The 27,791-nt window shown below is 40.1% G+C and overlaps 1 protein-coding gene across 1 annotated transcript; it reads left to right on the top strand.

The window, feature by feature from the left end:
* FAM180A (family with sequence similarity 180 member A) lies at nucleotides 1–27,443 on the top strand. Its single transcript, XM_065741202.1, has 3 exons — nucleotides 1–152; nucleotides 26,025–26,125; nucleotides 26,929–27,443. Exons 1-3 carry the CDS (start codon nucleotides 77–79, stop codon nucleotides 27,268–27,270), a joined length of 519 nt encoding a protein of 172 aa, XP_065597274.1. The 5' UTR covers nucleotides 1–76; the 3' UTR covers nucleotides 27,271–27,443.
* The last annotated feature ends 348 nt before the right edge of the window (nucleotides 27,444–27,791 follow it).

The raw sequence follows: 27,791 nt of genomic DNA, 5'->3' as shown, positions 1-27,791 counted from the left end.
TTTATTCCTGAAAAGAAGGGAGGTAGGAAAGAAAGAAGCTAATATATAGCTAGGCATACATATTTCAAAGAAAAGGATGCTTTGGAAGACTTTGCTGCTGCTGCTGTTCTATTACAGTGTTCATGCCACAGTAGCCTACAGATGGAGCAGAGGTAAGATTTAACCATGAAAAACTTATTTAAGGGTTTAAGGGAAAACTTAGTGTGTAGATTTGGTCTGAAGTTATTTTGCATTATATATGAATGTATAATTCAACCCTCCCACATCTTGAATTTTTTCTTCATCGAATAGGTCAGTTAAACAGATACACAGACAAATAGAAAAATGCACCTGCATAAATGCATAAAGCTGAAATGGTGTATATATTCTGCTATATTACAAACATATATAGCAAATATCCCAAGAATAAATCTGTGCTCTTTTCTCACTTTCTCCTTTCCCTTTCTCCTTTTTTTTTCTCAAATTAACAAGAATTGCAGGTCATGAAGCCTCAAAGCAAAAGCCTTGGCAGCCACAGGTGGCATAATTCTCTGCCCTGTCAAGCAGACACCTGCTAATAGGAAGCACAACAAAGCACAGTTTGTGCAAGGTGCCTATAAATGCCCATGACATTACCCTGATAGTTTGGCATGCACAACACAGAGAAAGGTAGCTAGGGTGTTATCAGTTTTTGGTGGCCAATATTATAGTACATAGTCATGATATGTTTGTATTCATGTGTGTGACTAATTTATTAAACTGTTTGGGACTATCAGATTGCACAAGAGGTATTTGCTTAACAGCCTGTGATGATGGTATTTTCTTTTCCTTTTTTTTTTCTTTTTTTTTGTAATAATTCTTTCTTCTGATGTTTGGCACGAGTCCTTTAGCTACTTGGTAAAGCTGCTGGAAGCTGAGAAAGTAAACAACTCCCAAAAGACATACACGACTTTGATATAGAAATCTGCATTTTCTTAAAGGAACTGGATTCAACAAAACAAAAACAAACATGCAAACCAAAAAAAACCCATCCAGGTGCCCTCTCCCGCTCCATAGTCCTGGTCTCCCATTCTTCCTCATTATAGCTAACTCCTTTTCAATCTGAGTCCTTTTCAATCTTTGGATTTCATACAAATTTTGTATGAGAGGCAATTTCTGAGTGATGTAATGGTGAGGCATGCAATTCTGCCTGGTCTTTATCGACATTTAATTCTTCCTTACAGCTAGTGGAGGCCTTCTGATAGGGCACTGAACTTGAGACTCAGAGTGACAGATTCTTTCCACAGTGTTTCCATCAGCCTCTTGGATGATATAGAATAATGATATGATGAATAACGCCTTCATGTACCTTACTTTCTTCTGACTGTTAATAGAAGTAATAGCACCAATTGTTTTCTCAGAGTACTTCAATTGTCTAGGAAAGTGTTTACCTTTCCACTGAGGACACATGAAAAGGTGAGGAATTTAGAGCTAAATCTGAATATCTTCAATAAATCTCTGCATATATTTATTTATTTATTTATTTATTTATATTTATATCCTACCCTTTGGAAGAATGAAGGGATAAATAAACTGGGAGGAGTCCATTACCATGGAATACTCAGTATGCAACTTAAGGTTGTTCTTTGTATTAGCTCTCCTATTTTAATTAAAAAGCAAAAATATAATCATAAAAGAAATTCATACAACTACAAAAGTCCAATTTTAATCACCAGAACGTTTAAAGGAAAACGTCAGAAATCTATTCTTCCTTTTATGGAAACAGATTATTTTCAAGCTGGACACACTACAGCTTGGTTTTGGAGACTTTGGAGGGAAGAGGAGATTAATTCCCTGTTGTGATAAGGAATTCCATTCTTACAAATATTTTAGGGAGATCTGCTGAGGAGGAAGCCAGACTTATTCTCCACAACTGCTGGGATTTTGCAGCACCAAATATGAATTAAAGTCTTGATTCTTCCAACAATACATACTTCAGAGCATCCCCCACTCAAAATATCTGTCAGCCCAATCAGTCCCATCATATTCTGCAGTATTTAGGGAGCCAAAGAACCTTCCCAAGCTGTAAACTGCTCAAAAACGTCAGAGGAAATCTGACCAAGTACTGAGGCATGACACACCCTTCTGTGCATTTATTACTCTTCTTTCCTTCCACAAATATCTGGATTAATCTCAGTTATTTAAACCTTATCCAACTGCTAGTCTGTGTTCTGCATTGGAAAAGCAGACGGCTCAGCATCTGGTCTGATGGACATAAAATACCAAATCTGCACATTAGTTCCATATTGACCAGTAGTCCAGATTGTTTACAAAGCAGTAGGACAAAGGGCCCTGATTTAATTAGCTACAGTTGATAGGTTGTCTTGTTTGTTTGTTTTTCCCCAAATAAACAAACAGTAGAAACAGGATAAAACAAAATCTAGTTTATACCTTCTACTTTTCACTAGGGGCACTGGGGCACCTTTCATGCCCAGCCCTGAAACAAAGTATTTAATCTTTGCTGGAAAAAAACAATCATGTGAGGAAAGATGAATGTGTTTCTGTTGACTGGTGAGAACTCCAGTCTGACATCTCTCTTTGCTTTTGTGAGCATCAATGAATGGGATAAAATAAAAAATCTGACAGGAAAAAAGAGTTCTACTTTTATAATAATAATAATTATTATTATTATTGTTATCATTTTATTTTTATTTTTATTTTCTACTCTCTCATCCTTTTGCATGAAAAATTACATATTCTCCTCAGTCTGCTTTGCTCTGCCTGTGGACATTGCTCCAGAAGTTACAAGTAAATCTTAGTCACAAGCATTGATATGTTCAGAATATCAAAGATATCCTGCATTATACTGCATTTATAAAACCTCACCTCGAGCACGGGGAACAGTTTGTGCACCACAGTGGAAAAAGGGCATAAAACTGTTAGAGAGCATCCAAAAGAGGGCTATGAAGATGAAGATAGGGTTTGGAGGGCAAGGTGTGTGAGGAGTGGCGGAGGGCCCCGGTTAGCTCAGTGCAGAGCAGAGGAGCTGAGGGGAGGCCTGATGGCGGCAGCTGCTCTCCCAGGGAGCGGAGGGGCAGCGCTGAGCTCTGCTCTGTGTGACAGCCACAGGGCCCGAGGGAACGGCATGGAGCTGTGTCAGGGGAGGGGCGGCTGGGGGTTAGGGACAGGGGCTGCTCCACAGGGCGGTGGGCATGGAACAGGATGCCCAGGGCAGTGGGCACGGCCACAAGCTGCCAGAGCTTGAGGAACATTTGGACATCACTCTCATAATGGGGTTTGGATTTTTGGTGGTCCTATGTGGTCCAAGAGCTGGACTCAGTGATCCTTTTGGGTCTCTTCCAACTCAGGATATTCTGTGATATTATGATTTTATGTGGCGACAGAATCATCAATTCAGCTTTCCTCAAGCTTTTTGTAGCCTTTGCTGTATGGTATGAGACTCCTGCACTTGTGAAGTATGTGTCTAGGGACAAAGCATAATGTTAGGCCTCTAGAAAACTGAGTTCCCCATAGAATGGTAGAGGTGATGTGATATTAACTTCAGAAATGCACAAATAACAATTCAAGTCCTTAATGAGTAGGAAAAATAAATAAATAAAAGCAAAATAGTACATGTAACTGTGGTAATCTGAGCCAATATCATTTCTTGTCATTCATTTACTTTCCTCATACTGCTCTGACAACTACCAGTACAACTACCAGATGAGCAGAAGTGAGTTTCAGGGCTATCTTACAATAATTGCCTGTTCCCTGAGAAGAAACCCTAAGACAAGTCTTGTTAGTACATTTCATCTCAGCTAGCAATATTTTTGTTAAGTGCTTCCTGATTCAAAGAAATGGCACACTAACAATAGCACACAAGTTCTGTGTCTGGTTAGGGAGAGAAGATATGGTGCTATTCTTTGTGGTTGTGGCTTCTTGGACACTGGGAAACAGCTGCAGTAGTAATTGCCTCCCATTTGGGATGAAGAAGATAATGCTGGAAGACAGACAATTGGAAGACACAATTATCAATGAGAGAAAGATATACTAGCTATAGTGACACTGATGAGGCTTCATGCTTTTGGGAATGGTTGTGCTGTGCCTTCCAGACTATCAGCATTATTAGAGTCACATCCATATTTACCTGGTCCACATGCATTATTCAAATAAAAAAGTTTTTCCTGAACACCAGAGGAATACGCTGATCTCCTTACAGGCTCTCTGCAGAAGCAATTACACAGAAGAAGAGAAGGTCCACAGTCTTTGATTTCTGGACAGCAGTGAATAGCTTTATTTTTTTCTCTAGTGTTGTGGTAACTGAGTTCTTGAGTTTGATGAAGCAGCTGCTGCATGAGAAACTTTTGCAGAATACTTCTGCTGACAGGCTTAGCTGCAACAGACTGGCAGCTCTCCAGTGTCAAGTGAAGAAGGACTATGTAGAAGACTAACTGCTTCCAGAGAACTATACAGTCCTTTTAATAAGAAAGTAGAATTTAAATTTTTCTATACTATATGATCATACATATCTACATACCAGGTTGGTTAGTGGCAATTTTGCCACATATATAAAAGATGAGTGCCTTGGATTTAGGGTATGCACAGCATCTCTTGAATAGGATCATCTGGAACAGGTTGCCCAGGGAAATGGTGGATGTTCCATTCATGAAGACATTCAAGGTCAAACTCTGAGCAACCTGGTCTAGCTGTAGATGTCCCTGCACTTTGAAGGGGAGTTGGACTGTATGACCTTTAAAAGTTTCTTACAAATCAAATGGCTATATGATCTCCACACACTTTAGCCGTATTTGACTATCTTTCCTCCATCTCATTTTGTACCATTACAGCCAGGCACTCCCTTCTCAAGCAGCCTCTGGGATTCCACCATTGCTGGTAATGCTAGTTCAGCTATGCTACCTTGGATGGTGTGAGGAAAAGGAATATGACTTGAGCACAGCATGTAATTATGACAAAAATTGTCTAATGCATATTCACATACACACCCAGAAGTCTTCAGATATATCAGGTCATGGCTTTGGCTTATGTTGAAGTCTCAAAAGGTCTGGCTCAAGAATAAAGGCAAATTACACAATCTGGACTGCATACAAGATCTTTTTAAAATGCAACATTTATTTACTTTGGTTTTCATGAAGTTATTTTTATCCAATTCATAAAATATGTATTGCACATAAAACTATGAAAGATATGAAATGTTATGGAACAAAGCCAAATCTTCCCATGCCAGGCCATGTAAAGTATATTATTTCTTGTGGAGAAAAATAACAATATTTCCCTTTGTCAATGGTTTATTTGGCCCAGTTCTGTGACAAATGGTGTGGGGGCACCCTTGGACCCATGCCCTTGGAAAGGAGAAGGTGAAAAGGGAAAGGGTAGCGAGATGGGCCTAAAAACAAAACACCGGCAACAATCTGAGGAGGAAAACTAATTTACTAAATGACATATTGGAATGCAAAATCACACAATATAATACAAGATAATTGGAATAGAAGCTAATAAATCAAACAAAAAGAGAGAGAATGTCCAAAAACCAAAGGCCTTACTCTAACATCGAAGGCTAGATGGCTAGAGAGCACATGCTGCTGGGTTGAGCAGAAAGCGGAAAAGAAAGGGATCTCGTGACTTGCCAAGACTTTTATTTTATCCTATGAGCAGAAAATGGAAAAACACAAAGTAACTCACAGTCCTCTGGGGTACGTAGTTCTCTGCTGAGACAGGTATAACCAAACTATTGACAGTCCATGGAACTGGCGCATTAACTCCTTAACTCCCTGTGCCCTACATGATGCTATGATGTCGAATACCGATAACAAGAAGTCATAGAACCATGACGCCCTTATTTCTGGCTCTCACATGGTCACTTGGAGAATTGTCTCAGCTGTCCCACCTTCCCAGCTTATTGGACCTATTCCACTGACATCGATTATCTTGATCAATCTGCTGTGGAGATTATTCCTACCTACCTTGAGTCTGTTTCACAAGCCTGTAACAGTTCCTGAGTATGTATGTCTGTAGGCTGTAGTGTTCTGGTCTGGAGGTTCATCTGTCTGATGAAAATTACTACTACACTAAATATTGCCATTGTATCTTCAAAGAGACAGACAGTGACACTGCCTGAATGGCAGTCTGGGATTGAAATTCAGTGGAATTAGCATTGCAAATGGATAACCTGAAGAAGAGGGTATTTATATCTATGCTTTTTTTTCCTCAATACCTTTGCAAAGAGCTGTACAAGAGATGAGTATAAATCTATGTATGTCATAGGTCCAAATAACAGATCTTTAAAAAACATCAGGAAGGAGGCATTAGAAGAATGTTTCCTGCTCTTTCAGAAGTTAACCGTAGACAAACAAAAAAACATGTTTTGAATAAAAAAAAATAATTGAACTTTAATGAATGAAGAACACAGCTAGGACATCTGCACTGCACAGAGGTTTGTGGAGCAGAGATCACAGACCAGGAGTGGAAGCAGCGCAATGTAGAGCAATGCAGGGACTTTAGCTGGACTCCCTGCATGTGCCCAAAGGAACGAGTTCTGCCTTTCTGCAGGGTTTCATCTGGTTGGACCTAGTGCCACACTGATACGACCATACAGTGTCTGGCTCTGACATCTTTGCATTAAATTTTGCTCTGCAATTTCAGGTGGTAGATCCCTCAGGTATCTGAGACTATAAAGTGCAGGAAACAGGAGGAAGAGAGTTGAGGAAGGTGCTGAAAGGGGATTAATTTTTCATATCTGTAAAAGCTGGTTGTTGTTGAAAATACTTCTAAACTACAATAGTCCCTGAATGAATTTAACCTGAACAGGAAAAATTCCCAATGGAGTAAGGCTATAACTGTAATCAAAATCCTTTCTAGTACGTCTTGATTCCCCAAGTGCTTCTATAGGGCAGACTTAATTAATTTAGCCTGTACGAAGGATGACCCATGAATCAGAATTCACAATGGATACCCGAGCCTGAAAGACATACAAAGGATGCTTAATAAGAAAAATGCTCTTCTAGGGCAATTGTGCTAAACTGGGATGAGATCAGAGGGAGGATATATTACAGAATTTTTCATATTTTAGTTTAGATCGGAGATTTTGTACTCTATATAAAGTAGTCATGCTGCTAACAAGGAAGGATCTAATTGATTCTGTGGCTCCTATTGCCACTGGAAGCACTTAAAGTTGGGTAAAACTTACAGCTTATATTGTCATAAATAGCTTGACAGAATCTTAAGTTGAAAGAATTTTAACGACATCTGGGTAAGCAACATTAGAACGTGAGGCAGACATAAGGTATAGCAGTTTTCTCTTCAGCATATGAGGACTGATGAGCCTGTAAGGCACTTTGCTGTTTTGGTGATTTGGTGATTCTTTTTAGGATTCCTGCATGCCCAGACAGATTTCCATGTGTTTATCTCAGTCTCAGATATAGAATTACCATGAGATCTGAATCAGTTTGCACAAAGGTTCTTATCTCCCAGCCAAACTCTAGCTCAGAAGCAGCTCCTGCCATCCAAATTCCTCCTTATACTTTCAGGTGGTAGTAATTCCTTCCCTATACCTTTACCAAGCCACTCATGGTTCTTAATGCACAGTGTTCCCCTCCACAGGTGAAACAGCTCTATCATGAATGAAATAACTCATGCACACTTCCAAAGACTGAATCTAAAGATTCAGACACACTCTGAATCCCCTCCTGATTATATTTTACTCCACTTCTGTGGCCCAAGATCTCGCTTGTATCTGAAACTGTGTGAACATACACAGTGTAGTTACAGAGGGGGAGCATTAACATCTCTTTTCTTTATAAGGCACAGAGTAATTTAGCAATTTGTTTCAGATTTCTTCAGGATGCCTGCACGCATGTAGTTCGGTATGTTGGCATTTCTGTTGAGTTTTTTGTTCCTTTCTCTGAAGAGCGAAGTGTTTTGTTGTTGTTGTTTTCTTGGGGTGAATCATGCCAGGTTCAGCAGGAGGGTAATGACTTCTCAGGCAGAATGAAATCTTGTCAGAAGCACTGAATAGTACAGTGTCATTGAAGGGAAAGTCAGCAGGTCTTAACGAACATCATCAAGCTGCAGAGGCTCTGATTACTCAGATTGTGCGTGGCAAGATGTAAATCAATGAGGTAAAATGCAGAACAGTGGAACAATTAACTCTGCATGCAATGCCAGTCTCAGGTTCAAGGCAGGGCAAGACCCAGGATTCTGAAGACCAACACTGGGCTCTTCAGAACCACGCAGTCCCCCTTTGCATTGCACTTAAGGGAGCCTTTAGGATGCAGAGAACCTAGCAGAATGTGTGGACCCCAGGTGCAGGGAGTTGTTTGAGTCTGGGTCTGGTGTGTGTAAACCTATCTGTAATTGGCTTTAAAAGCACCAATACATGCAAATTGGCTGCACTGATGTCAGTGGGAGTTTTGCCACTGTCTTTAAGAAGCTTCTGATCTTGATTGTTCTCTTTAACTTAATTTCCTGAAGCAGCACTGAGTATTAAAATATTCCAGCCCTGAAGGGTTATTTGTTGGCTACAGTGTTTTTCAACAGAGTGAAACTGGCATAGGTGAAGATCATATGGGTCAGCTACATGGAAAGCTGATGGTACAATTAGAGGAGGAAATACATCAAGTTATATATAAAAAAGGGGAGAGAAAAAGGCAAATAGGATGAACTGTGGGTAAAAGTTGTGGGCAGACATACAGACAACGTTTGACAAAGGGGCAGTCATCTATGAGCTTTTCACTTCCCTGAAAGAAGTCAAAGGGATCCTATATGCTTCTGTTCTCCCTGTGTCCCTTATTAACCCCAAATTCTATTTCATTTGGCTGTTGCTTTGGCAGCTTTGTGGTACATCTCCTGCATTACTAAATCAGCCTGAGTATGCAAGTCAAGTCACAGGGCTTCTTTCTTACTCAATGCCTTATCCTTTGACAGTGACTCTCCCTATTCCCCCAAGGTGCTGTGGGCTGCAGCCATAGCCTGTACCTCTCACCTTACTGCTGCTGTGCTTGTGGCAGAGAGGGCTCTGTGCTAGGCTCAAGGCTGAAACAAAAGCAAGGAGGAAGAGAGCAAAGTTAAATAAGCTCCACTATTCCCAGTTTCCACAAACATTCCTTTCCTGGCTCAGCTTGCTGGTTTGGTTTGGCAGTTCCCCAGTTCCCCTGAGATCAGCACACATACCGCTCGTCCTCTGGAAATTCCTCTCTGGCCACAAGGAAACAGGTCACCAGCCAGAATCTGGGCTCCAAATTCATGAGGCTCTCTCTTTTCAGGAGGAGCCAGGTGGGTAGCTGAAAAAGAGTCACTGAGAAAGGGATAAATAAGTTCTTCAAAGCTCAGAGGTTCTCTGGGGAGGAAATGGGGTAGCTGAAAGCAAAGGTGGCAAATGAAAGGTGTTGGTATGAATGAGAGGAAAAGAGGAAGATAGAGGGAATGTGGAGGGGTAAAGAAAATGTGATAAATATGGATAGGAAAGATTGAAGCACACATATGCTTAAGATTAGGGTAGAGTTCACCCCCTTGTCCGTATGGTATGCATCCCCATTTGAACCTGCTCTTCAGAAGATATCCATCTGTCACAGCTGGTCTTCATCTTATCTGTGTGCTTCTCAGGCTCATGGGATGGCCGTGTTCTTCTGGGTCTGGCACTGCCAGCCTCAGCCTTTCTCAGGGGCAGGACACATTTGCTTCTGGTCCCCCTCAGCCTCCCAGTGCTCCAGGGTGTTGATATACAACAGTCTGGGCAATTCACCACTGGTTACAGTGTAAAAGGTATAGTTTCTACTGCTGAATCAGAAACGTGTTAAGGTCGTCACACTTTTCTTTTTGCTTGCCTCCCCTTGAGCTTTTAAAATTCTATAGGTATGAAAGGAACTCTTTCTACTATCCAAGAAATAGCTTGTTTTTCACATGTAAGCTTGTTCTTTTACATTAGGGGACTGCACCATTCCCCAGTAATACCAGTTGTCTTCTGCCATTAACATCAGACAACAGCAGTAACACAGTTGTCCCTGTTTTCCCTCTATTAGTCCCTGAAGGAATGGATCAAGTTCTGCAAGCCCTCATTTTCCTCCTAGCTCTCTATAACGCTCACAGCCATGACATTTTCTTTCTTGTTTGTGCCTGTCTCTTAAGAGGCATAAAGTTACCTTTTATTAAATTTGTTTATTAAATGCAGATTCTGTCTGAGAGAATGGTTTTGACTTAAAACATCTCCTAAAATAAGAGACATTTAATGCATACTTCATTTTCATTTATTGCTATTGTTCATGGCTTGGCACTGCACAAACTCCTTTTCCAGTCAAACACTACTTGTAGACATCCTAATATAGTACATCATGTTTTAAGAGAAAGCATTCATTTTTCAAAGTCACAGCAACTTCTGGTTTTCTGGAATGCCATGCCAATTTGGCAGAAAGCGATAAGTCTAATGGCAAAAACATATATACAGATTGTTTTGTTGCTTTATTCAACCAGGGTTTTTACTGGGACAGAATTAGCTTGGCTTGTACTTAGTAAAACCAAAACTCAACTGACTTCTCACAGAAATAGAAGTTTAGAAAAGCACCCATGAATTTCTCATCATTTGTGTACCCCATAACAGGAATCACATACAATCAGTTCCAGTTAAGCTCAAGTCACAAAGGGCAGTGTCAACCAACAAGCACAGACCTAAACCTGCCTTCTGATTCAAGCCTAGGGTTCTTGCCTGTGTTGCCCAAATCTCCTTTTCTTCACGAGGTCCCAGTCCCTCACTGTTTCTTGTCTCTCCCCAAAACCAAGCCTTGATGCAAAGGGAAGACAGTAACTTCTTGGCTGAGAGCTGGGCAACACCACATGTGATGTATGGAGGGAATGCTCCAGGAATGTAGGAAGCTGAGAGAAAGATTCAGCTATTTATCAGTATAAATGAGAAAAGCAAGGCAGTCACAATCTGCCTGTCAGATGGACTTGAGGTATGTCTTGTCATGGTGTTGTATTTCTCATATTCACACTGAGGAAACTTTGTGGGCTCCAGATTATGAAAAAGACTTATCCATGTGGTGAATAGTTAACTGTTAAGGATACCATAAGGAATCATGTTTCCCTAGAAAGACACTCCTTTTCAAGCCAGAAATAGTTTTTATGGAGTGGGCTGTTTGATGTCTACTGAGAATTTCTGGATGCCCTTCAAATCCTGAATGACTAATGCATGTGCCACAGACCATCAGTCCAGCACTGAACCTGTCATGTCAGCCCTAATCTCTGTGCATGCTACTCATGGGCAGCATAGCCCTGCAGAGGTGAAGTCCAAAACAAATATGTGTACATTATATATATATATATATATGTATATATCCTACAAAGGAACACACAGGGGCTCTTAATCAAAACAGCATCATCAAAGCAGAGCTCAATTTCTACTGGCACAAATTTGACAGTGAGGTAAACATAACAAACTCATCATGCGTGTTAAATAATCTATACCCATCCCTCCTTTATTTGTTGCAAATTAAAGGTCATCACATCCAGCTGGCTCTTTACTCCAGCCATAATGTCCTGTGGTTTTCACTTCTGATTGCACTGACAAACAAGACAATAATTATCAGAGGAACAAATGTGTCTCCCCCCAGCATTTCTGTGTATGAATGCTGTTGAACCCAGGGCTGGACCTCAGTACCCCCAGAATGCCTGCCCATTGAGGTAAGAGAGTACTGACCTTCTAGCTACAATTCAGCTGAGATCAGCAATTAAAATATATTTCATTTAATTTATCTTTTTCCAGATTTTAATTAATTTCATTTTGAATGCTTTTGTTGACCAAATAAGGCGAGTATTACTTATATTAAGTTATAAATCACCTTCTGAATGTTCCTTTCACAACAGGCAGGAGTGTTATCTGCAGCCCAATGCAATGGGTCACAGCTGCTTGATCCAGTGTGTCTGAGGAACTCAGACTGCTACTTTGCATTCTTCTTCCTTAATATCTATACTCAGAGGTCAAAACAGAATTTAAAGAGTACTAGGGCTTCCATTTAGAAATAAAAATATGGAGCCAAGCTGCCCTACTTTATTTTGCAGTCATGCTAAATGTCAGCCTAACACCACAAATGATTAGTTTGTTGTGTGTGTAGCGTGCACTCCAGTACCTCAAACAATGATTGCCTCTGGCCCATCATCCAGATCAATAATAACACAGCCATTATGTTGTGTTATGATAGCATAAGATGAATATCAATCACATACTCAGATCTTGATGATGTCTCTCAGCTTCCCTTCATTACCACTGAGCTGAGGAAGAAGTGTCATGCAGACTTATCAGATGATGAAGTCTGGTTTCCACAAGGAGCATTTCACTAGTCACAAGACAACAGAGTAAGTCACCTAAAAGTGCCAAGCCACTAAGTGTACACGTATTGGTAAAAACTATTCTAAGCAAGCACATTTCATTATGAAGTCTTCAAAGATTTCAAATTAGTGAGAAGAAAGCACAAATCTGGTTAAAATAATGTTAGTGTTTACAATGTAAGTATCAAATAACTTCTCTGCACTGCTTCTCTAAAGTCATAATGTCTTGTCTTCCAGTTCCCCTACATAGAGGAGTTAAACCTAAGAATAAACTCCCAGCTGGTTTCAGTCAGCAACATGCTAGATGTTTTCACTGGAAATCAAGTCTTCCTTCCTTTATCCAATTTCATTCTTCCAAAGAATAGAAGATGAGATCATTAGCATATTTTCCTTAAGAACTTATTTAGTCTATTTTCCTGGAAGCAAAATTCCATTTTACAAATTCAACTCAAAAGGCTTTAGACTAAAAAGACTGTATGGAAAGGAAGAAAAGCTCTGAAACAAATATCTGAGACAAATTGGCAGGGTCCTCTTGCCTGGGCACCATTGAGTGATGACATCTGGAGGTGACAGGAAGTAGAATAGCAAAAGCTGTAGAGTTTTGAATTTTCACTAGTTTCAGGAGAAACTCTCAGCGTTCGATACCTTTTAGGTCCTCGGAAGAAACAATTTTGTTGGCTGTAAGACATCTGGAGGCCTGGATCTAACTTTATAGAAGTAAAGAATCATTTGACATTGAAGAGCCCCTTAAAGGCCACCAAGTTCAACTCCTTGGCAATGAACAGGGAAACCTACAGCTAGATGAATATGCTCACAGCCCTGTTCAGCTGATCTTGAGCTTTTCTTGGGACAGACATCCACCACCTCTCTGGGCAACATGTTCCATTGCCTCACCATTGTTATTGTAAAAAGCTTCTCCCTTATATCCAACCTGAATCTCCCCTCTTTTAGTTTGAAGCAATTTCCCCTTGTCCTATCACCACTGACTCTGCTAAAGAGTCTGTCTCCTTCCTTCTTATCACCCCATCTTTAGATACCAAAAGACCACTTTCAAGTCTCCCTGGAGCCTTTTCTTCCCTAGGCTGAACAGTCCCAGCTCTCTCAGCCTGTCCTTGCAGTGGAGGTATTCCATATCTGAAATCATTTTTGTGGCCCTCCTCTGGAAGTACTCCAACAGGTCTCTCATGTACTGAGGAATCCACATCTGGACGCAGTACTCCAGTTGAGGTCTCACCTGTGCAGAGTAGGGGGGCAGGATCACCTCCCTTGCCTTGCTGTCCACACTTCTTTGGATGCAGCCTATTATCCAATTGGTTTTCTGGGCTGTGAGGGCACATTGCTGGCTCATGCCTGTCTTGCCATCCACCAGTATCCCCAGGTTCTTTTTAATAGGACTATCCTCCATCCTTACATCCGCTAGCTTGTTCTGACAGTGGGAGCTGCCACAACCCAGACCTTGCACTTGTATTTATTGAACCTCATGAGGTTCTCCTGGGCCCACTGCTTGAATCTATGTAGATCACTCTGGATGGCATCCGGTCTCCTGGGCATGTCAGCTGCACTGAACAACTTGGTGTCAGCCACAAACTTGCAGAGAGTGCACTTGATCCCACTGCCAATGTCATTGATGAAGATGTTAAAGAGCATCAGACCCATTATTGACCCCTGAGGGACACCTCTTGTCATTGATTTTCATCTAAATACTGATCCATTGACCACCACTCTCTGGGTGTGATCTCGCAACCAGTTTGCCATCCATCAAACACCCATAAGATTCATATATTTCCAGTTTGGAGAGAAGAATGTCATGGGAGATTATGTCAAAGGCCTTACTGAAGTCCAGGTAGGGGTCATAAGTGGTTCTTCCCTTGTCTACTGAAGCAGTTACTCCATCATAAAAACTTTCCCTGGCTAATAGCCAGGGATACGGCATGGATTCTCACCCCTCATATTCTGCTCAGGTTGCAAAACATCTGTACGAGAACAGTTCAGAAACATAACATAAATCTGTCTTCAGCTCTCAGCTACTTTCTCAGACTTCTTTATCTTCACCGCTAGAAAACACACAATAATTTGAAAACATATTATTCTCAGAAATAATTCACTTATTCACAAAAAGGACATGATATCCCTGTTTGTTTTTTTTTATTGGGCAATGTTAATTTATACATTTTTTTCTATCCAGCACATATTCATGTCATTAAGAAAATCATCTGCAGGTGCACTGACATTTGGAGCTCAATGAACAGCTGGAAAGACAGCTGGGGTTTCACTGTTTTTGAGAAAAAAAGTTGAATCCTGAAATAGAGGAAGCAGACAAATGAGATTTATGTATTCTCCTCCTACTGATTTACTTCAGTTTAGATGAAGACTTGAAGGAAAGGGGAAGAAAATTTTGATTCAGTGTAATTTGGGGGAGAAGAATCCATGAAAACTTTAATGTTTATTTGTCCTCAGTTTTGAGCTGTGATACTGATACATAGTGAATCTGAGGAATAGCTTGTTATTTCATATGTGTGCAACTATACATGGGCCAGAAGTTCACAATTTGAATAATGAATGTTTTGTAATAAATTTAGTAGCAGTTCTTAGATTGACAGTTACATTCAGGAATATACTTCCTGGTTGATGTTATTCACAAATGGCTTAAAAGAATAATTTCATGGGCCCCATCTTTTCTCCTGCTTCTCATTAGCTCAGCTAACAACCTCATTATCTCAGTGGAGCAGTTCCCACACTAAGATTCACCACAGGACAATCCAGTCAACAACAGCAAGAATCATTCATTATTTTCTTTAATCTGCTGATAAGCATATGGCCATAGATATGAAGTCAGAAAGCCCATCTATTTTTCAATTTGACCACCTGCACAGTCTTTCATGCAATGACCTTTGCAACAGGTCCAGTACATTGTGTTTCATTAATGCAGAGAAGACTGAAAGGTTGAACTGGAAGACACCAGGAGACAGAGATCTTTTAATTCTCTTGTTAGCATGTAATAGGGGACTGGTTGAAAAGGCAAGCTAATTTCAAAGAGAGCTTCTAAATCTGCGCAGTATTGGTTGTCTAGCTGATAACCTAGATATTATTTCTACTCTCTGAATAGAAATTTTATGAAATTAGTCAACAGCAATAAGTAATTCCACTGAAGAAACTGAAGAAACTGAACTGCAGCTCATGATTATCATGAAACCCATACTGTTCCCTGCTCAATCTGTGGTTCAGACTGGACATTTGATTCCTTTCTCAGCATTCAGGCTTAGAATAAATTTGAGATTTTACTCTCTTAAAAGATAAGGGGAGTGTAAGCCTAGAAGAGAAAGAAATGGTCAGCAGCCTGTTGTCCTGCAGCCTATGCTCATCTCTGGCAGAAGCAACTGCACTGAATGAGTTGGCTATCATCTAAATGAGCCCATGAACTTGATGGTTAGATCAAGGGTTGGTCCTCTGCTTTTCTTAGCCAGGGCTACCACACATCCTTACATCACTCAAGAGCTGGAATCATCACCAAATGTCCTAAGAGCTGTTGGACCACATCTACACCGGGAGTTGCTCACAAGAAGAAGCACTGCTGGCAGAGCAGCAGAGAAGGGGAATAAGGGAGCTAAAAGCTACCACACTTTTTTTTTTTTTTTTTTTTTTTTGTCTTTTTCAGTGTTCATTCACAACCAGCCAGATTCCTGTCTTGGCTCACTGTGCGGCTGCACAAAGCTGTGTTGGCCCAAAGGAAAGGAGGGAAAGCATGGCTGGAGGCAGGCATATGGGACTGCTTCTTACAGCTGCAGCTGGGCTGAGGTTAGCCTCAGCAAAAGCCTAGCCACAGAGTCACCTTTTCCTGCCTGGAAAAAAGAATCTGACTGAAAAAGAGAGTACAAAAAGATGCTACTCAGCCCTGTAACACCAGCACCTATCTGCACTTTTCCCTCCCTCCTACCCTTTGTGATAGAATTGGAAATAGATTAGGTCATCATAATATCCCTTCATTTGAAGGAAGCATTTTTAAATGAATTTAAGATTGTTTTATGTTTTCCTATTGCACAAGGGCACTTGGAGAGAAGTTCTGGAAAGCAGTGTGATGTAGACAGGGAAAGAGGTGAGCAGTGCAGTGAGAAAGGAGATATGAAGCACTGGTTTACTCCCAACCTCTGTCTGAGGTGGGAAAATATCCTATTGCCTCTTTGTTTGGTCTGTGCAATAGGGTTAGTATCACCTTTCTATATTGCTGCATTTCACTCATACACTGTACACTTATCTCCAGTTCCTGAATTATGGCAGTAAACCAAAGGACAAAACATTTCACCTCTCTCATTCAGTTTCTCTGTGTATATTTTTTCACTTCATCTCTGCTTCGTCAGCTTTGCTCCAGCATATTAAAAGCTTCTTCTGGATGTCTGCATGATTCTGTGAGCATAAATAATTCTAGGCAGGGTCCCCCCTTCATGACCAAAGTAAAAATAAATAGCACAGCATACATTTTTCCAGGCTGGGAACAAGTGAAAATATTGCATAATGGAAATTCCATGTGAGAAAATAAATTCTGAGACCCTTTCAGTTGGTTGATGCTAGTCATGTATTCTGAACCATTTACACAAACCATAAAAATATATTGTTGCTCTTACAAGTGTCAGCTCAGATGGACTATTTCCTTCTCTAGTAGTATGCATTAATGTAAACAGAAGTATTTTTTATTTTGATTGATTTTTAATGCCCCTTTAAATTTCCTACATTTCCTACATTTTCCCCTTTAAATTTCCTAAATTTCCCTTCCTAAATTTCCATTAAGTGACTAGAAAGGCTACTACCTTTGTTTAACATTGAAACTTTGCTATATGCAATCTAAAATAATCTAATCTAATTTAATCTTGTCTACTCTAGACTAGTTTCACATAGTTTAAAGTAACGTATCACAGGTTATTTATGAAATGTAAAAGTATGTTAGGTTTTATCCTACTGTATGGAATTAAGACACCCATTTAGAAAATGTATCTTTTAAAAAAAAAAAAAAGGAGATAATAAAATGGAACTTCGAAATAGCTGATTAGGTCATTAACTAAGAAATTATATGGAACTTGTTATTAATTCCAAGATTGTTAAGGTATTTTTTTTTTCCCGAAAACTTTATTGGCTGTTGCTCTTTTTCATAGGGAGATCTCCTTTTCATATCTATATGAAATGAATGGAGTTTTTTTTTTTATTTTTAACCTTCAATTTATAACTAAAGAAGAAATAAATGCCTATTCTCACTATTAGCCAACAGGCAGGAAAAAAAAAAAAAGATCATTTTCATTTTAAATTTCATTCTTAGGAGCTAATATACCAGCACTATGGAGCTAAAAGTACAAAGGCGAAAATTCTATTGGTAATTGCTTTTAAAAATGTGCTAGTTCATCTTGTTTTGTAATTAAAATGTCTTCTCCATCTCACTGCTGTGTCCTCCTGAGGGGCACTGGGATTTCATGTCCCAGTAATAGAGATTTTAATGTATTAAAGCCGGAATGCACAAGTCTTTGCATAACACTTATCATGGGAGCTACTTGTGTGAGTAACTGCAATTCTACATACAGATTTCAGAAGCTGGCTTATAGCACTGCAGTGGTTTTCCTTGTCTTTCTTGTTTGTTTGTTTTTTTTGTATGTGTTTCCCTTCTTTCTGTTATTCTTTTTCCAGATTCCCATTTGTTTTATTTCTTCTGCAAAGCTTTCAATTATTTCTAAAACAGTAGTTTAGATGCAGGAAGGCAAAATGTCCAAAAGCATAAAGAAACTATGCCTGAGCATATTCCACTGCAGTGCTGTCCAGCTAAAGCTCCAGTCCTGTCCCAGGAGAGACAGTAGGCCCAAGACACCTTAAATATCTTGCATACATTTTCTGGGGACAATGCTGAGCAAGAAATAAAGATAGTTGAAATTACTGCACATAGACCTGCTCATTATTTAATAACACTCTACGTTCTGTGGACTACAGTACAACTTTTGCTGCCTGCCACATGCCTCTCACAGGCTAACACCACTGCACTATGGAGGAAGTAATACTTCTGGAATCAAGATCCTCCCTACAACCAGAGCAGGCAGTTTCTGAGAGCAACAAAATATTCAGTAACTTTGAATGACTGCAAGAAAGTGAAGGCACAAATTGCACTGTCTGAAGAAGTTAATTTATAATAACAGGTTTTTACTCTAGTGATGTAGAAACTCAGCCAAAATTAAAACTGTTTATGTATAAAATATACTCTATTCTGATTGCAAACTCTCATAAGTCAGGTGATCAAAGAAAAATACGAAACAAAAAGCTTTCCTAAAGGATATTTGATACTCATTTACTCTGCAGTGTGTGGTCAAGTTAAAATGTGGGGGTCAATGTTAAAGCACTGCTTCCCATACAATCTTAAAGAAAATTGTCTTGCAAGCATTTCTTATATTTGCCCTAAGACCCGAGGTAGCAGTAATTCCTAGGAACTGTGCAGCAACCTACACAGGTTCAACCAATCTAGATCACTAATAATTTTTATGTGATGTTATAATGGCTACTGTCTGCCTATACGATCAATTTGTGTGCAGTGCTCAAATCATTTGCTCTGCCAAATACTTAAATTTCTCTTGAATAAGGAAGAAAGAAGAAAATCATTTAACAGGTTACCAACAAATATCTTCTCTGACAGCATCCTTTGGATGTGCTGAGATACTTTTATTTCAGCAGCGTGCCCAGGTGGCCAAGAAGGCCAATGGCATCCTGGCTTGCATCAGAAACAGCGTTGCCAGCAGGAACAGGGAAGTAATTGTCCTCCTGTACTCAGCATTGGTGAGGCTGTACCTCAATCTGTACCTCGAGCACTGTGTCCAGTTTTGGGCTCTTCACTGCAAAAAAGACACAGAGGCCCTGGAGTGTGTTCAAAGAAGGGCAACAAAACTGGTGAGGGGTTTGGAGCACAGGCCTTATGCGGAGTGGCTGAAGGAGCTGGGATTGTTCAGCCTGGAGAAGATGAGGCTCAGGGGATATCTTATTGCTCTCTATAACTACCTGAAGGGAGGTGGTAGTGAGCATGGGGTCAGCCTCATCTCTCACGTAACTAGTGATAGGACTAGAGAGAATGGCTTCAAGATGCAACAGGGGAGGTTCAGGCCAGACATTAGGAAATGCTACTCTGAAAGAGTGCTCAGGCACTGGAATGGGCTGTCCAGGGATGTGGTAGAGTCACCGACCCTGGAGATATTCAAGGAATGTTTGGATGTTGTGTTGAGGGAGTGTTCAGTGAGAACTATTGGTAATGGGTGGATAGTTGGACTGGGTGATCCTGTGGATCTTTTCCAACCTTGATGACTCCATGATTCTATGATGATTCTATGACTCTATGATTCAAATCCCACACAGGTTAGAATAAAGTATTATGACACCAAGAATATTTCCATCTCCCCAGTGGAACCAGCATATGCTCCATGCTGATCAGTAACAAGCTTAAAAGGGTTAAATAATGGAGCTGATTTTTTTTACTCTTGTGGAAGGTTGTAGAAGAAAAAAGCAAACAAGAAAAGACTGACCAAGGCCAAAGACTTTTTTCGTTCTTTTTTTTGTAATCGTGTGATTTTTAGACTTAAACTGGAATATACTTCAAATACGGAGTTTCTCCAAGCTTGTCATAAAACAGAACAAAAAATATAGCCCATGAACTGATTTAAAAAGGAATGTTGCACATAATTCTCTGTGCCTTCATGAGCAACAACCTATAATGTTTTACATGTTCATTTCATTTAATATAGGAAGCAGCATATTTATTTCCATGCATAAGTGCAGTCACAATACTGAGAAGCTTTTGTAGTAATCACCTTTATTCTCTGCTTTTACTAATAAAATACATCTAAATAAAGAAAAATTGCTGTCATTATGATTTGGGGCGCATTAACTTCCTTTTATTGAGGCCTGCAAGTCATGACTTCAAAAGATTCAGAAAAAAAAAAGGTGAAATTTTGCTGTGGTCAAGCTGGATATAGTACCAAGCATGTAGCAATTTCTCATAACTAAGCAGTGGAACTAGATGATTCTATGATACAATGACTATATCTAGTGTTTAGCACAAGGCTAGTGAGGTCCAGAATATTCTGTAACAGTTCTTAAGAAAGATTAAAGAACATTTAAAACATATCACAGAATCATCAAATCATAGAATGGTTTGGGTTGGAAGAGACCTTTAAGATCATCTAGTTCCAACCCACCTGCTATAGACAAGGGACACCTCACTCTATACTGGATTGCTCAAAGCCCTGTCCAGCCTGGTCTTCCTCTGCTTCAGGGAGGGGGCATCCACAACATCACTGGGCAACCTATTCTGGTGTCTTACCACCCTCACAGTAGAGAATTTCTTCCTAATATCTAGTCTAAATCTACACTCTTCCAATTTAAAGCCATTTCCCTTGTCTTGTCACTGCATGCCCTGATAAAAAGTCCCCCTCCAGCTTTCCTTTGCTTTTGATCTATTGACAGCTTCAGACTTGACATCACATTTAAATAGTAAAGAAGTATCAAAGCTGTTGTGAGCTAAATAGTTAGAAGCAGGCCAATTAGTAGGCAAACCCTACTGTAGCTGTTGTTGAGAAACATGGGTAGTCCTTAAGAAGTGGAGTTGAGTTAGCAGTCATGCAGGAATGGCTACACTCCTGCGGTGAACAGCGGGGAAGAAGATGGGTAGTCCTTCACTACTTTTTGAGATCAATTTCAGTCACCTTCAAGACTAGACTTGTTGGACACCCTTACTATGCATTTTCACCAGTGATGAACAAGAACTTGCATGTTGCACTTGTAAAAATCTGTACCAGGGGATGTGACCAACAGTTGTGTCGTCTCTGCTGAAATACACTGCCCACCACCTCACCATGCTCACATCCACTGTTTGGTTTCTGTAAACATTCAGCAAGTGTCAATGAATGTCAGTGGGTGCAATTTTTTCCACATAGAGGAGTTCAATTCCATACCTTTCCATCACCCATATTTCCATGTCAGACACCACTTTGTCAGACTGCCTCTGTGGTGCCATCTGTCATGTGGCAATGAAATGCAGTGGAATATTGGTGGGAAGGTTCAACTTCTATTGCCATAACAAGAAGATCTGTCTCTGACATTGTGGGACAACATAATAAAATGAGAGGCATTACTTTCAGGGCATCCCTCATATAATTGAAAATGCTTTCAGTAAGATTAATCAAAATCTTCTTTTTCCCACCTCTTCTCTTCACATCATATGCTTTTTATTATGTGACCAGTCTTTGCACATGAGTACCCATAACTCTGTTGGAGATGACTCAATACATTTGTAATCAAACTAAAAACAACAAATCAGAAGTTTCCCCATTGCACTAGAGCTCTGAGTTGGGTCTTCTCTGTCAGTTCTGATCAGGGGTCTCTTCTCTTCAGATATTCACAGCCACTGAAGTGAATTATCTGTATCATCACCATAAAATGATACACATTGGTCTGCATCTTTCTATGACAGGGAGAAAAAAATGTCTAAGAAATGGTAACCATTTGAGAGAAGAAAAGAGATGGCATCTCATCTGCTATTCACTGATATGGCTCATCTAAATTATATCAGATCTGGAAGTAGATGCGAGAGGAAGTAAGGTCAGCAGAATTTAAAGTGGAATTTGCAACCACCAAATGCAGAAACTGGCTGCAAATCTTTCCCTGTGTCAGATTTTGTGCTAAACTTGTGTGTTATGTCAGAGTGACAAAAGTCAGAGTGCACTGGCTCTAAATGCTCACTTGGTCTCTGAGAAATTTTTGAATTCTTGTAGAGGATGGCGGAGGAAGAGGTGGTAGAAGGATTTGACTACTGTGCAAGAAGAGAGAGAAAGAGAAGGAATAAAATAAAATGTGGAGCAGGAAAATCAGATCACCGTGACAAATACAAATGAGTTCAGAAAGAGTTTCTGAGTATAGTTTGTAAGAACGGTAACAAAGTTTAATATGCTTTGGGAACAAGATAATGAGATCAGGGAGTCATTGCTAATCTGACCACTACAGAGGTATGGTTCTGATACGCATACAAAGCCCTTTCTCACAACACAGCAGCTCAGGCCTGTGTCTGAATCTCCTAACCTAATCCATTTTATCCTGGGAACAGCTGGATAGGAAAACCCAGCTTCCTTCCATGATGTTACCTATGATTCTGTAAGTAGGTCAGTGCTCAGTCAGTCATACATTATTCAGCCTGAGGACTGCTTAAGTTAGGCATTTCTGTTCGAGTGGTGATGGGCTGAATCTAAAGTCTTCCTGCCAAGGTCTCTGGTAGGAATCCACACTTGGCCTGAAAGCTAAGAGCGATCAGTATGATGATAATAAACATAACAGCACCAAAACAAGATGCCACATGCACATCTTCCATGGCTCATGCAGTATTTGAGATGTAATTCATCTGCATATGCATAGGTACTCTTCATTCTGGGACAGTTTCCATTAAAAGAGCATATAAAAGATATAAAAATGAATCGTCATCATTATGGTCTGGATTTCTGCCAGCTGCTTAGTAATTAGAAATTTAATTGCCCAGTAATAAAAGTTTTAATTACTTGGCAATTAGTACTTGAAGTTTCAAGTGTTTCACAAACACTCGATTGCACTCTTCAATTGCCAATAATGAAAGATGAAATAGCCTTAGGATTTCTCAGCAAAGCCCTCAGTGAGAGTGATGAACATCAGTGATATAATAGCATTAAAAATGTGGATAGCCGTGCTTATAAGTGACTAGCCAGTTTGGCTGGGTCAGGGGTGGTGAGGCACTGGAATATGTTGCTCAAAGAGATGGTGGGTGCCCCATCTCTGGGGACATTCAAGGTCAGGCTGGATGGGGTTCTGAGCAGTCTGATCCAGCTGTGGATGTCCCTGTTCATTGCAGGGGAGTTGGACTAGATGGCCTCTAAGGGTCCCTTCCAACTCATACGATTCTACAAAACCCTAACTTTTGGGTAGCTGAACTCTCTTCTCCAAGAGGAGGAAGGCCATTGGGAGGATGCTAGAGAGGAGGCTGATACAGACACAGCATATATTAACTGCCAGGTAAAGAACAGCCCTAGGTGGTGACTTTCCTTTTGATCACTTCCTCCCTCTTGTGGTCCTCCAGACACATGATCAAATGGACTAGATCTGTATTGACCCAGTACAGGAAGGCAAACTCACCCCCGGAGCAGAACCTGCTAAACTTATTGCTTCTTTAGCTAGGCCTCACAAAATCCTTGGGTGGTAAAAGCATCATAATGAGGAAAGGCTACGGCAGAGACCAGGTACTTCCAGACACTGCTGTTCCATTACTTGGTGCATTCACTCCGTCAGCCTTTTAGTCACATACAATGCAAGCACCACTCAGTTTTTTAAGAAAGTTTTAATCTAAACTCACATGGATATGATATGAAGCTCCTAGCTCTGGAGGTGTCTTACCAAATTGCTCAACACTCATCACTGTTGGATTTACAGCGGTTGCTCTGAAAGTAATGCCTTCTATTTTATGATGTTGCCACATTACACCAGAGGTGGATGTTGGTGGTCTGGCAGTAGAGGCAGAACCTTCCACAAACATTCCACTACACTTCATGCCAATGTGACAAATGGCAGCAGAGGGACAGTCTGACAAAATGATGTCTGACATGGAAGGGCAGATGAAGCAAAAGTGTGGAATTGAATTCTTCCATGTGAAAAAAATGGCATGCGCTGACATCAATCAATGCTTGCTGAAACTTTATGGAGGCTAAACAGAGGATATGAGCACAGTGGAGCAGTAGGCGGTGCAGATTTTTACAAGTATGGCATGCTTGTCCACTGCTGACAAAAATTTTCACATTGCTAATGGTGGTGACAATGTTAAAAATAGTGTTTTGTAGCTGAGAATTTGCTTTATCAAATAGTGTTACTGTGCTCCTTCCATCTATTCTGGTTTCCATTGAAATAAATAGGAGGCATTACTTTCAGAGCAAGCTATGTATTTACAGTTCGTAGTATCCAACTGAAGTTTTTTTATTGTAATATCACAAACTATTTTACCTATACTATATTCCCCAGCTAACTTAAGTAGAAAATACCCTCTCCTGGGTCAAGCATGAACTACTTTATACCTGGTATTATCCAATTAATTTTCCATATGCCAGATAGCAAAGGTCCTAATTAACTAAATCTCTTAGGACATAGTTTCTTTCTCCTGGAATTACTAGAACTTAAATATCATTAAGAAGTCAAACTTTAACAAAGTCAACAGTTGGCAGCAGTCCAGGAAACAGGACTGCATTTAGGCTACAGAGTTTAGAAAGAACTGCATATTTCTGATCTGCTTCAGTAATCAAAGAAGAAAATTATCTGAGGAACTGTGTGGTCAGGGAGCAGGGACAATTTTTCCACAAAATAATTACACTTACTGCAGAATTTTTTTGCATATCCAGCAAAGAGATCTTTAAATGACATTCAAGTTTTCAACAGTGTGCAAAATCCATCATAAGGACTTTGGCAAAACAAGAAAAAATTGAGCTAGTAAAAATATTTCATGGAAAAAATATGGTAGATACAGGATGGGATTAAACTTCTCAGAAATTTAAAATAGGCTGAATGTTCTATTAAATGTTACTTGTAAATATATATATCTGTTGGGGTTGGGAGTAGAGGGGGGAGGTTGCAAGAGTTTCTTCTAAAACTTTTTCTCCTTTTTTAAACTGTTTTCCAAATTTACCTACTGTTGAAAACAGCTAAGGTTTAGAAGTGAAGCTTAGGAGAAAATGCACCAATAATCATGCCAGCATAGCATTAAAAACAAAAAAGGAACTTTCCTTTTCCTGGGTATTAGAAGAAATCTAGCAAAACCCTAAACATCAACATCCAAATCACATACATATAACACTGAACAAAATATTTTTTCCCCCAAAACTCCAAAAGGAATTTAGAGTTTTAAATAGTACTTGACCAGGAGTAATAGTAACTCAAAGACTTTAAGTGGTCTGTAATGTCACATCAGATGTTTTCTGTACTCCTGACTATCACGGTCATTGATTCTGCAAAATCTTTTCCTCACTGGGGTGCTGGGTTCAGGGGATATGTGTACACTTGCCTTTTTTTATTATTATTATTATTTCAAGAGTTCATTTTGAAGCAGTAAATATCTGACTGTTGGCTGTGTCTAGCTGTAAGACTGTGTAGTATTGAGGTCACAATAAATTGGGATTCACCTCACTGAATTCAGCTGTCTTGTCCAAGCTGGTACCAGGCTTAATGAAGAGATATAAACATCTTTGAAGGATGAGTCACTCCTTCCAGACATAAATACCGGGGACAAATGAGGTAATCTAGGAGCTATCAAGTACAGAGAGACCAACTTCTCGACAGCAGAAACCATGAGAAATTTAATGTCTTAGAAGAGTGACATCTGAAGAATGGCCTGAAGGACACAGGTTGTATGTAGCGGTCAGCATTGGCTTCCCATTGCTGAATTAGGAGAGAAACACACATTTCAGGCTGTGGCTCAGAGTCTCAGGCCTGGATCATAAACGATTCTCTTTTGGATACTGGATACAAGACAAAGAGCTAGCCTCTTCCCTCAGTACATTACAGTCAAAACAGTCCATGTGAGCCATGTTGTTTATAGTGAGAAATCATATTTTATAGTGTTTTTGCAGTAGGCAGTGCTTTATTTCAATCAACTACTGAAAAAGTCCTTCTTTCCCATCTTTGGCATCCTATGGAATCTCTCTTTTCCAATTATTATTTTCCAGCTATGCTTTACCCAGCTGCTCAACGGTTGAAGAGGTCCTCAGCTGCCTTCCTTAATCCAGTGCTACAAAACTCCCTGGAAGATGTGGTCCTGCTTTATGAGGTTCAGTATTTGGGAGCAAATGGTACCTCAAGCCCTAACCAAGTCTGAGATTACTGTACATTATGGGATTATCCATTACCTGTCTTCATGTCACCTTTACTCACCCCAGCCATAAACCCATTGATGACTATACACTACCTCATCAGAAGGGAGAGAACAGAAACATATACACCAAACTCAGCCCTGTCAATACTTAAGTAGGCAGCAGCTGCCTACAGCACTTCAAGTGTGGGTTCTAGCTTACTGACAGAGAAAAGAAAAACCAGAGCAAACATCTTACTGCTGGAAGTAGCTTTCTTCCAGAATAATCATATATTAATGACACAATGTGTTTTAAATCTTTGGTCTGAATCTCAGTCCCAAATGAATTGTTCAAGCAATTAAAACAACCAGTATCAATCACTGAAAAATAATTCCAAGGGCATGACTGTCTCTCTTCAAAGTTATTCAGGTCCCCTCTTGCCCAGCAGTGAAGACTACTGTTGTAATACATAGTCTGGAACAGTGTTGTATGATTAGCTAAGGGAAAGTAGCACAACTGAAGAATGGGCATGGGCCAGATCTAGCTATCCTTCACCTTCAGAAACTGGCACTGGATGTTCAAGAAAGGAAGATGGGCTGGGAAGACACTGCTGTTTCTCTGTCAGAATAAATGTTATTTCCCAGTTGTGTTGCTGCCCTCATCTCTCTAACCACACGTGATCAGCAGCAACACATGCAACATATGTTGTTAATTCATGTTAACTATGTCTAGAGTCTCTTGGAGAAGATAAATAGCTTTCTGTGTTCTGATTTTGTGACAGTTTCTTTTAGCTGAGCTTGACATTGACAAAGGTCAGAGGATCTCCATCAAAGATGAGGAGCTGGCTTCGCTGAGGAAGGCTGCTGAGTTTGACACCATCTGCAATGAGATTATTCCCAAGAGCATCACAGAGATCCGCAGGCTGAGTAGCAGGCTGTCCTCTTACCCAAGAGTCCTCAAGAAAGAAGATTTTGAAAGGACAGTGCTTACCATGGTCTACACAGCCTACAGGGCTGCTCAGTCCCAGGGACACCAGAAGGACACTTGGGCAGAATCCTTTGTCAATCTTTACAAAGCCCTGAAGCACGACTTGATGTTTCCATACAATAAAGAGACATCATAGAAGGAGACTCGAAACAGCAACAACACAGCCACCTCTTCTGGTTGATAAGGGGCACATGTAGCACATCCACTGCTTTGTTCTATGAAAGGTTTAACAGCCTGCTCCATGAGAGATTATTTGTTTTCTAGCTCCCTCTTGTGGAATTCACTTTATAGATACACGTTAAATGGGGAAAAAAAAAATTGTCTTCAATCTCCCCAGTTTAGTTTTCTTTCATTTTGTGGTGGCTTTGAGGCATTTTCTGTAAAAGGAAAATGAGGAAGTCGGGTGTATATCCCAGACAGATATGTCCTTATTTCATCTGTGTGTTTCTTACAAACAATACATAAGTATACAATGTTTGTGCTCACATACCAGTGTGCATGTGCTGGAGAATGCTGCTTTCCTCGCTGGGGAAATAACTTCATAGTTCTGCTGCCCAGTAAAAGGATACTAAAGAGATGAAAATACCCTCTGTAAAAGGAAGAGGTTTCATAACTGTCAGCCTCCAGAAATTATGGCAAATATATGCCTTCCAAATA

Source organism: Cyrtonyx montezumae, unplaced genomic scaffold, assembly GCF_038088225.1.
Source record: "Cyrtonyx montezumae isolate F1298 unplaced genomic scaffold, pur_monq_1.0 scaffold_3, whole genome shotgun sequence".
Lineage (NCBI taxonomy): Eukaryota > Metazoa > Chordata > Aves > Galliformes > Odontophoridae > Cyrtonyx > Cyrtonyx montezumae.
The sequence above is the reverse complement of the archived record's forward strand: the minus strand, read 5'-3'. Positions and strand labels throughout refer to the sequence as shown.

Bases quoted from the DNA above. Each gene is read 5' to 3' on its own strand.
- FAM180A (XM_065741202.1), top strand. From the start codon at position 77: ATGCTTTGGAAGACTTTGCTGCTGCTGCTGTTCTATTACAGTGTTCAT. The intron at 153-26,024 runs GTAAGATTTAAC...ATTATTTTCCAG, and splicing joins AGCCTACAGATGGAGCAGAG to CTATGCTTTACCCAGCTGCT. The intron at 26,126-26,928 runs GTTCAGTATTTG...ATTTTGTGACAG, and splicing joins ATGTGGTCCTGCTTTATGAG to TTTCTTTTAGCTGAGCTTGA.